The 11,703-nt window shown below is 46.7% G+C and overlaps 1 protein-coding gene across 3 annotated transcripts in view; it reads right to left on the minus strand.

Moving 5' to 3' along the window:
- E2F3 (E2F transcription factor 3) overlaps nucleotides 1–11,028 on the minus strand; it is a 54,146-nt gene extending 43,118 nt beyond the window's left edge. Inside the window, exon 1 of one of the 3 annotated variants that reach the window (XM_045002918.1) lies at nucleotides 10,462–11,028. In XM_045002918.1, coding sequence (XP_044858853.1) covers nucleotides 10,462–10,761 — 300 coding nt within the window. In that variant the 5' untranslated portion in view covers nucleotides 10,762–11,028. Of the gene's footprint in view, nucleotides 1–9,729; nucleotides 9,877–10,461 lie in introns of those variants that run through there. The other 2 variants (XM_045002919.1, XM_045002920.1) reach the window with 2 other exon arrangements.
- Nucleotides 11,029–11,703: the final 675 nt, after the last annotated feature.

Genomic DNA, 11,703 nt, shown 5'->3' on the forward strand with positions numbered 1-11,703 from the left:
AAGCCTGAAGCCCAAGCCTCATCACCCGGGCCCAGGAAGGTGGGGAACTCACTGGCTGCCTGCTCCTCCAGCTTTTGTGGCTCGGGGGCGGGGGGGGGGGGGAAGAAGGGGGAAGAGCTCAACCCCTTCTGGTGGCCCTGGGGGAGAGGCACTGCTTTGCCTGCCCCGCCCGCCCGTCACTGTCTGGGATGCTGTGGCCACAAGAAAAGCCCCTGGTGGCCGCATTTGAGAAAACGCTGCTTTAAAGTGCCTTTTATATTTGTGAAGCCTCAGACTTCCCCACATAGCATTCACGCCATATCCAGTGTTACATAAAAAGGCATTAAACAAGGAAATAAGGGATCACACTATATTATATAGTATATGGTAACTGGGTTACTTTGCATGGGTTGATAAAGTCTTCCCATGGAAGATGAAGCTTTCCTCTGATGATTTACACCCAAACACTATTCCTGGTTTCTGATAAGCCCAATTGCCCTAGCCCTTCTGTTTTGAAAGAGGTTTTTTCCCTTCAGTGTGGTAACTAAAGATAAAGTACTGCTAGTACACGACAAATATGAGTGCCATCTCTGGCATTATTTTCGTATAATTCAAGTACTGTCATTCTTTACCAGAACGACACACTTACTAAGCAAGATTATAAAGCTACAAAGCATATCTATGTCCACCATAAGCCAGGATAAAAACCTCCACTCCAATAGTTTTGATAAGAATAGTAGCATGTTCTACCAAGACAACTTTCAGATAAAGTAGGCTTTTGTTTAACAGTCAGAGCTGTAACTGTAAGGTCAATTTCCAGTATGTGAAAACATTAATTATGCTAAATTTGGAACTTCAGGACAAAAATTGACTCTCGATGTGGGAAACTAATGCTGTCTACAACAGTGGCACGTCAAAATAAAGCCAGTATATATGCATGCTAGTTGCAATTTCATTCAAGTTACAGCAGAAAAAAAATAACGAGAATATTTGGCTGCTGGGACACTCGAGGTATTATAATTCAGTTTGCAGCACCCCGATTAGGAAAAATAGCTTTACAACTAATAGATGTGCAAAATTATACTGACACAAAGAATTACTTTGAGCTTTTGATTCCCAAGGCACGTTTCAGAGACCTTTGCAAGGTTCTGTGGTCACTCAATAGCCACTCCTAGAATATCTGCCCTCTCATGTACAAATTTAACAGGGAACATGCCCTTGAGCAAAGAATACACTAGAACTGTCTTGTCTGGACGGCAAGGGAAGGAGTCAATGAGTAAGCAGCACCTTTTTGTTATGCTTCTTCTAAGTTTACTCAAATATTTCCTCTCCCCAATAATGGCAAAAACAATCTGCACTTTGGCTGTTTAGAACACACGCAAGATAGAGCAATCATAGGTTAAGTATTTTACTGAACATCTTAATATCTAATGCCTTGCATCCATTATGAGTCAACGTCGGATGAATGTGTGTCATGAGACCACATTGTAGTGGGATGTCCCTCATAAAAAGCACTGTCCTATATTTTGTACGCAGCTATCCTTTCCTTCCTTCAAACATAGCTGACAAATCTATGAACAAAGCACTAGAGGTTACCTCACCACCAAGAAGCTGCAAAATTACACACCTACTTGATGAACCTGAAGTACACATTAAAAAGAAAAATAATTTGCATGAAGTTTAGCAGCTTCATATTCCCCTTGATTGATTATATGAAGGAGCAGGATTGCCTCAGGTTGAACAGACTGTAAAATGCCAGACACTTGTATATTTGTATTGTCATAGCCACTACAGACTAGGAAGGACCTCATTGTGCAAGGCACTGTACAAAGTTAGCCATTGCACTAAGGAGCTTACATTAATTGCTACTAATTTTTAACTTGAGCAAAAATAAAAATAAAGCTTATTGCTCTATTCACTCCCTCTCTATATACCTTTTTCTTATTTTTTGTTCCATTATTTTACTCATGCAAGATGAGAGTTAGGCACTCAGATACTACGGTGATGGTAAGAGCATCAGAACCTTAAACTACTCACTTTCAACAACCCTAAACAAAGCAGCAACAAGCAACACCACCCCCTTTTCTAGTGATCCTCTTACTAGGACCAACATCATCAAGCAGAAAGGAAATTTGCCAATGCTAAATTAAAATTGTTTCCTTCTGGTTGTAAACTATGCAGTACGTACCAGAAAAGACCTTTGAACCAATAATAAAGGTATGACAAGGAAGCAAATCCTACCGTTGCTTGCAACAGAAACTCTTTCCTTTATGGGACATTAAGAAGGATAATGCAAAAAACTTTTTGAATACACACACACATCCAGTAATGCCTCAATAAGACAATGTTAACGCTGAAAAATCTAGACTAAGATGACCCCCCTTATGTAATAAACCACTGATACTATTCTTACTAAGAGAAACTGTAATTTGGTTGCTGAAAATATCTTGCACTTGCGTTCTAAAAGATTTTAGAGAGATTCACAACATAAAGCCTTGCAACACTCGTGTGAAGAGTATAAAAGACCCATTTTACAGATGTGAAAATGGAGGCAGAGAGCAAAGCCCACATTTTCAAAAAATGTTAGCTAATTTTGGATATCCAAACCAAGACACCAAGAGCCAAAGTATCTACTATTCCAACTGAAGTTAATGGAAAGTGTGGGTGCATAGCATCTCTCTAAAGATCAGGCCCTAGAAGTGCCTCAAGTTGAGCACCCAGAAATTGAAACAATCAAAGCTAGTAAACACTTAAATGTATGGGCCTAAGTGACTTATACTTTGTCGTACAACAAATCAGATTAAATCTTGAAGAGACACCGAAAGGTGCCCTGATTGAGTCCCCACCTCAGTCATTACAGAGTTTCATAGGCCCTTGTAAGTTATGAACGGTGAATACCTGTAGCTGTAAATTAGCAATAGGCTAACAAAAAAATAAATAAATAAACATCAACAAAATCCACCATCACTCACCTACACAGAAAGACTGATTCTCCAAGCTTGCTTGCCAAATGGTCCTGGTTTGAATCTGGCCCACAATGGTTTTAAACAGAGTTGCTACCAGAGTGGATAAAAATCAAGGATTTTAAAAAAATAAATAAATAAACCACACCAAAAAATTGGATGTTTTTTATTTAAATTGGCTTTTTTTTTTTATAAAATGCTTGAGAAAACAACGTTTTAATTAAGATACATTATAACTCAAAGATATCTCATCCTGGAATAGTGATCATAAATTATAATTCTATAGTATGAGACAATATATTCATGTAATGTTTAAGAAAAATTTTGTAAATGAGTTCCAGCAGTTCATGGATTAGGGACCCAATCTTTAAAATGTTTTAAAATAAATAATATATAGAGGTGAGAAATAACAGACCTCAACCCTATTGTCCCTCTGTAAATTTGTGTACAGAGAGTCAATCCCTTACCTCTCTCTAAAAGTGCAAAGTTTCAAAAAGTTCAATGAATAGAAGATTGTTGGAGGCAGAATAGATCTGGACAAGGAGAAGTCTGGAGATAAATGTGAGAAGGGAGGGACAGGCAGTGGAAACAAAAGTGAACCTGCTTGAACAGCATATTCCAGAAGTCTTGAGGTCTTTCTGAGCATAGCCTTCATTGATTTGAGATCTATCATACCAATCTCTCACTAGAAGGGAAAACCTATAATGGCAGCAGGCCATAAAAGAAACCCAGTTTGGGAATATTTTAATGAAGTTCCTCTACCTGTGAAGAATATGTATATGAATAAGAATATGTATTAAGATTATAACAACCAACAAGAAAGCACTTTTATGTAGAAATCCATGATTAAACTGAGTCTTCCTGACTAAGCAGCAAAGAATCCTGTGGCACCTATAGACTAACAGACGTTTTGCAGCATGAGCTTTCATGGGTGAATACCCGCTGATTTAAATCAAATCCACGCTGGTTGTTACCATCTCATTGTGCTTAGAAGCATGGGTGAAGTGAGTTGGCAGTCTCAATCTAGTTACCAACAGACAGGTGCACCAACACCACAGCCAAAAATTTTATGGGTGTAGGGCATGATCCACCCTCTCACCATAGAGGTAATCCTTTCAGGTCAAAATTGAGGCCTGGTCTACACCTAAAATATAGGTTAACCTAACTACATTGCTCAGGGCCATAAAATATTTCACACCCTGGGCCAGGTAAGTAGGTTGATCTAACCCCCACCATAGAGGCAGCTAGGTCAACTAAAGAATTCTTCTGTCGACCTAGCAATAGCCTCTGGAGGGCATAGATTTACTACAGCGACAGAAAAAACCCTTCCACTGCATAAATACTTGCTACAGCAATAACAGCATGGCTGCACCACTGCAGCTACACCACCGTAGTGCTTTTAGTAATCTGAGATATGTCTAAGGAGGCATGCAGTGCTGCCATCTCAGTTATAACAGTTCTGGGGAAGATGTCAGTCTCCAAGTCTGTTTGGCAACTTCCATGATTAATTCCTGCTCACTCACCTTTTACTTTAAGGAATTTCAGAGTTGTTTTTACACCACCGCCACACCACCCCGCCGCAGATTTCTGACTGCAGGACTCAGAAATGACAGCTTTCTAGTACATGAACTCTAGGGTAAGGATTTGTCTGCAGCACAGGGAAATTGACCAGCATAGCTATTCATGCTATAGCTATGCCAGTCATTTTCCCCTTGTAGACAAGACCTAGGTAGTGTGGGATGTATAGGCTAGGATATGAAGAGGCTCAAACGATTGGAAGTTTGTACAAACTTCCAACAGTGTAATTTAAAGACCCGAGGAGTGTTATACTTTTGAGCATACCGCTTCCGGTTCTAAGAGGGAAAATATGCCTCTGAAGAGGTGAGGGGGCTTATATGTTCACTTCTCTCACAAGACCTCCACCCCACCATATTCTTGGGGATATGAGGCTCCAAGGGGTTAAGTATTTATTACCTTATCTGCCTCTCTTTGGCTTACTCCATTTCACTAAGCATTTCTAAAGAGTCCATCAGCACAGTACTTCAGAACAATCAACCTCCACCCCTGCCTCATCTTTCCCAAGTTTCCCCTGAGGGGTTTAAAACCTTAGAAGCCAGACTCCTCCACCATGAGGTCTCTAACCCCTCCTAAGACCTCCAAGGGGCTGAATGTCTGTCCCTGACTCAACCAGACAGATATGCAAAGTGGAATTAACCCACAGGGTTGAAAAGGGTGGATCACTTCTGCATTGGCTTGTAGGTGCAAAGCATGATGTGACAAATGGAGCCTCTCACCAAAAATAGCACCCTGTGTGAAAGGCCCAGTGCCCACAGCAGCAAATGGATTCTCAGGCTATGGCTACACTTAGCGCTGCACAGCGCTGCCATGGGAGCGCTCCCGTGGCAGCGCTTTGAAGCGCGAGTGTGGTTGGAGCTCTCCCAGCGCTGTCCGTACTCCACCTCCCTATGGGGATTAACGTACAGTGCTGGAAGCCATGCTCCCAACGCTGGGGCTCTGATCACACTGGCGCTTTGCAGCGCCACAACTTGCAGCGCTGGAGGGGGTGTTTTTTCACACCCTGCTGCAGCGCTGCAAATCTGCAAGTGTAGCCAAGACCTCAGACAAGCATCATCTACTAGGCCCGTCAACCCCCTTTTATCGCTTCGGTTAAAGACAAAATTATTAGGGAAACGTTTTCAAGCTTTAATATAGTGGTAACAATGGATTTTTTAAAAAGAAAGCTATATTTTAACAAAAGCTATATTTTATATTTTAAGATTTTTTTTAATTTGAACTCAAAAAGCATGTGTGTGTTCCCTGGAGGTTAGCAGTTCTGCAGAAGCATGCTCAAACCTGGGCACAGTGAAAAGAAAGAACATGCCTTTTGTTGCTCGATCAGCAAGTGGGGGTCAAACAAGGCAAGGCACTGACTGGCTCTAAGGTGAACCACATCCAGTCCTCTTTGGAAAGTAACCTGGTGGCAAAGATAAAGGGTTCTTGAGGGTGGAAGAGCAAAAGGTCTGACTCTTAAATCCAGAGTCCTACCCTGGAAGAATATTTTAAATACTTAACTGAGTATATTCCTTTAAAAAAATATTCAAGATTAGATGCACCTGCTTTATTAAGTATTTCTTCATGTGAACAGTCAAGCAAAGAATTATTAAGATGGTGATTGATTTGCATACATGGCTTCCATGGATAAAGTTTTTTGGGGTTTTTTTTGTTTGTTTTTAATAAGAAACAGTTACCAGTTAGATTACTTCCAGTTCCTTTTTCCGACTTGCCCATCTTTTAGGCGTTTCTTCCATTTTCTGCTATTCCTCATCTCACTGTCAACCATGTGTATCCTATTTGGCCTTTTTCTTTACCTAGCATCTACTATTAAGATTAAGCAATTATCCCATTTTGTTCCAAACACACTTTTTGAGGGTGGGAAGAGATGTGTTCTTAACTATAAGGGGGAAGAAGTGGTATGCACTGATTTTGTAAATGTAAATCCTCCCGCCCCCTTCTGAAGCATGCTGAACCAGACTCCCTAGAGTTCATGTCATCAAAAGGCCACAGGAATCCTCTCAAAATATTCTTAAGAGGATTTAGCCCCTTTTAAAAGGGACTTACCATGTGGGTGGTGTCTCCATTGAAACATTTTCTCTGTTTCTAAAAAAAAAATGGCCCTCTATTTAAGGGCTGCTCATTCCAATGAAAAGGCACTATGAATTTTTGCACTATTTTCACTGGAAATATTTTGAGCATCTGTCTCTAACGGTAGTTCAGTCCTCCAGTACCGTTATTTACAAGTAGAAGTGACTTTCTAATAACAAAAGTAATAAGAAGATGGCCTTACACAGAATGTTAGCTGTAAGATGGGTGCATGACCATATGTTAAAGAATTACTTCCCCTGCACCCCCCTCCCATAATCTCTCCTATTAATGTACGAGCCTTAGTTAACAGCTTCTTCTGAAGGTTTAAATCTTTACAAACTATGGAATTAAGCTACCATAAGGGTTAATTTCTGTCCTCTGACAGTCCACAGGAGTTGTGCAAATCCAGGCCTAAGGCCTGATTTTCAAGTGCTGAGCAGCCACAGCTTCCATTGAATCTATTTGCATAATAGGTGCTCAGCATCTCCAAAAGCCAGGCCCCACTACAATAGAGTGGTGCTGTAGACACTGGTATAGCTTAGATACTGTACACCCCCAATTACTCTATAACCCAGGGCACGGGTAATGGAAAGTCCATGTAGCAGAGTCTGGGTTTAAGAGAACCACCGGGCACAACCAACTGTGCTATTTGTTGAGGGTGGTAAGTACATTGTTAACTCTTCAGGGCAACTTTATAAATGGGACTATAAGAACTCTGTAGAACACCGGATCTCAAACTTTAGCAACCTGAAGACTCCCATTTTGATTTACGTTTTTTCATGGACTCCAACCCCCTGACTCCACCCCTTCCCCCAAGGCCCCACCCCACCTCTTCCTGCCCCTGCTCCTCTTCCCCACCTCTTTCTGCCCCTCCCCAGAAAGCACCCTGTCACTGCTCCTCCCCCTCCATCCCAGCACCTCCTGCAACTCGTTGAACAGCTGTTCCCGCACATGCAGGAGGTGCTGGGAGGGAGGGGAAGGAATTAATCAGTGAGGCCCATGGATCCGTTTGAGAAACGCTGCTCTAGACTGAAGTTTTGAATACTTTTAATACTAATCAAGTATGAGTTTAATACTGGCCATGACATCATGCCCCTTTCTCCCAACAACGTAGAAAGTCCCACAGAATTGTTCCCTTGTGATCATGTTTGTAGATATGCTTGTGAGTGAATTCATTTAACAAAGTCATGCTGGAAAACAAAAGCACTGGACTGGATATCCTGTTTCTAGTGCAATCTGTACCATACCACACGCTTAACTAGTGGGTTAAAAATTACAGTAAGATTTACAAATATGACAGCAGCAAATCAAGTTTGTTTTTTAATCTACGCTATGACTTTCTTTTGATGAGACTATACTGCACCTTCCTGAAACCTCCATCGCCATGTCAGCAATGAACACCTGCAACAATTGTATAAAAAGGAAGCTTATGTTCTCATTGTGGTTTGCCAGTAGCAATAAAGACAGTGACCTGAACAGCTTAGTAATTAAAAAACTGCTATATTTTGACCAACATTTAAGAAGGTTTCTAGGTCATTTCACAGTGCAAAGTATGAATATCTTGATGTTAATGGCATTAAAACCCCCCATTTCCTTTAGTTTTTATTGCAAATCTCATTAAAATAAATCTAGACCACCCTCCCTAGAAATTCTAGATTCTCCACAATGTCAGCCAGTACTCAGCACGTGCTCACTTATCTAAGGAATGTGTTTCTTTTAATTATAACAGTAGTCTGTACTTTTAAAATTCATAAATTTAACATAGGCTGACAACTAAATCTAATGGAAAACTCTTAAAAATATGGGCAAGCAAGATATGATCTGGGGGATGGAGTTTGTGCATGGAGAGTGCACATTAGTTGAAAACACCAGTATTTCATGCCTCAAGAGCTAGGCTCAACTGTTATTTTAGCCAGAGCAATTTAGCTTCATGGCCACCCCCGGGCATGGGGCAATTGCCCTGCTTGCAATGCATTTTTTATTTAAAATATTAACTATTCTAGAGTAACACAGGGCACTAGGGTTATGTTGTAGTAATTTTTGTTGTCAGGAGGGGAATCACAGTGCAATGAAGTTTGAGAACTGCTGTTTTAGACCATGTGAAGAAAGTGAGTTTGATAATCTCATCCTAGAGACCCTAGTGGACATTTGCCCACATCACACAATGCCAGAGAAGTCTCAGCTCAAGCAAGGCCCAGCGCTGGAATGCCTGCAGGGCCAGGACTATTAAAATCCCTTAGCAGAACAATGTAGGTTAGTTAAACTTGCAGGGCCACCACACCTGCACATCCATTTTATGCCTGGGTCAAGCCAGTGCAGGACTAAAGTCCCTTATATCTATGGAAACAGAGAAGACTGTTTTTCCTCTCACTGCAGACCCTCTTTATGAGGTTACCCAAACTTCTTCATCTTGTCTCCCAAACTGCACCACCCATCTTTGTTGTAACAAGCAGGTGAGGCTCGCCTCCAGGAAGAGCTTCACAAGACAGCAAGGAGGGTGCAGTGTGTTTAATCATTCCAAAACATCTAACGCTCACCTTCCCACACTTTTAGTTGACTATGCAGAGTCCTCCAGAAATCCCCCCTCCCCCCCTGCATCTCAAATGACAGCCCCAAGTACTAGAAATGCAGGGGCAAGGTCCAGCTTTCCCTCCAGAAAGGGGGTTAGCTATGAACGAGGCAAACTGCCTTTAGAGCAGGCCAGGGAGAAGGATGAAGCTGGAACTACCAAAGTAGATGAAGTGATTTAAAAATTAAATGAGCCAGGCACCCAGTGGCCTGAAGCAGGAACCTGACCAATCACTTCCAGGGGGCCAGCAGGAGGCAGGCAGAGGGCTGGGAGATCAGGCCCAGGCTGAGAAAGCTATTGGGGGGGAGAGACTGGGGGGGATCAAAGAAGGGGGTTAAACTCAGGAAGAGGGCGGGGGGAGAGGAGAAACCTTATTTCTAAACTATTCCCCCATTGTGCCCCCCCTCCTCCCCGCGCGGGTCACTGCAGCTCGGGGAGTGCCAGAGCCTAGGGGCAGGCGGGGGCCGCCCTGGTATTGGGGGGGGGGGGAGATGCTTCTCCCAGGTCCCTCATTACGGGGCGGGGGAGAAGCGAGGGTTGCTCTTGCTGCTGGCCCCTGCGTGCCCGGTCACTAACCTGCTGTAGGGGCATTTCCGAGCCCAGCAGCGCCCCGGGCAGCCTCGGGGTGGCGAGGAGGCCGCACGCGCGTGTGAGGGGGGGGACACGGACCGTCCCAGGCCAGCGGCAGGAGGAGGAAGCGGGTGTCCCCCTCCCCCCACTCGGATCAGCGCCCCCTCCCTCCTGCCCGGCTCCCAGTCACAGACGCGGCCTCCGCGCACGTGTGCGAAACGTCACCGGCGAGTCCGGGGGTGAAGCGGAGACACCAGCTGGGCAGAGCCCCCCGCCCCCCAGACACGGGCAGGGGAGCAGCGGAGCCTGCATCTACCCAGCCCCGGGAGCAGGGGTCGCCCCAGCCGCCCCCCGCTGAGGACGCCCCCCGTGAGTGGGGATGCCCCAGCGCCGCGAACTCCCTGCAGCGCCAGGCACCGGCCTCAGCGGGCTCTTTGTTGGAGCCACAAATATCAGTGGGGGTCGCTGGCCCCGCCGGTGAGAGGGGAACAGGCTGCAACCGCCCCTCCCCCCGCCTTATCCTCTGCACCCGGGGCAGGGCACCACCGCCCCAGCTGCAGAGAGGAGGCACCGCCTGGACCGGGCCTGGGGGTGGGGGAGAGAAAAGTTTATTGCAACACGGTGTTGTCCCAGACCTTCCTGCCCCACGCCCCCAGCTGGAGAGGGAGCAGCGGGACCCTGCCTGGGGCTTAACCCGAGTGTCCCCTTCGCCCTCCCCCTGGGATGGGGGGGAATTACCGGGGGGCGGCCTCCGCCTCCTCCTAGTGCTGGCTGCAGCAGCGCCGTCCTGCCGGCGGGTCCGTGCGGGGTGCAGTACAGGGAGCCGCCAGCGGGCTGACCCCCCTCCGCAGTGAGGGCAAAGACACCGGGAGCCTGGGAGGAGGAGGAGACACAGGACGCCGCCGCCGCGCCGCTGCGGATCTGGATGAAGGTGCCAGCGGCGAAGTGGGCTGGGAAGCTGGCGGGGGTCACCCGGGAGTCCATGGAAGGTGCGGGTGGCTGCGCTGCTAGGGCCGCCGGCTGGAGTCCCCTTCTCATCCTTCCCTCTGGGTCTGTCCCCGTAGCCGAGTCTCTACACCCCCCCCCCCGGCCTTCCCGGCTGCTTTCCTCCTCGATGCCGAGGCCCGACCCAAAATACTGGGGGCGGCGGGTGCCGGGGGGGATCCGGCTGCAGGATGCGGGGTCCCAGGGGGGGATGAAAGCGGCGGGACGGGCAGATGCGGCGGATGAAGCGGGGCCGCTCCCGCTGTGTGGGGCCGGCTGGAAAATGGCTCCAGGAAGCGGCGGCTGCTGACAATGAATGAAGGGAAGGGAGACGGGTTACGCGCCAAGGGCCTCCCGCGAAACTCGGATTTCCCGCCCGCTTTTCAAACTAGATTTGCATAGCTCCGCCCCGCAAGTACGTCCTGCACGGCTGGCCCTCCCATTGGCCCGCTACTTCCTCACTCCCATCCAATGCCCAACCCTGTTGACACCCTGCCTCCTTCCCATTGGCCCGCTGCGGTGCGGGGTTGCCCTATTTGCATAGGGTCTATTCATTGGTTGTGGAGGCGAGGTCGGGGATTCCCCTCTGAGCAGCCGGGATCCCGGTGCGCCGGCTCCGTGACAGTGACAGCCGGCGTCTCCGCGTTCTAGAACGTGCCCGGGAGCCAACGGAGGTTCCGTTCCCGGTGTGTTCCCCTCCCGCAGCCCCACTGCGAGCGCGGCTGCTGCGGCGGCACAGGGAGAGACTCTGCGCTCGTACCCCGGCCAGGGGAGCGGCTCTGGCCCGGCCGGCTTGAAGGGGGCATAAGGGCGGGGCGAAGACTAAACTCAAGGAAGAAAAGCAGGTGAACGCCGCATTCCTTCAGCGACCGCAGGGCGCGCCTAGTCGATGGGACTGAGAAATCCCGCTAGACCTGTCCAAAGAATACAGCCAGGAATACATGAGTGCCAAGGACAAAGCGGACAGTGGCACCCCAAGCACACTACTCTCTACAA

This window comes from Mauremys mutica, chromosome 2 (genome assembly GCF_020497125.1).
Source record: "Mauremys mutica isolate MM-2020 ecotype Southern chromosome 2, ASM2049712v1, whole genome shotgun sequence".
In the NCBI taxonomy this organism is placed as follows: domain Eukaryota; kingdom Metazoa; phylum Chordata; order Testudines; family Geoemydidae; genus Mauremys; species Mauremys mutica.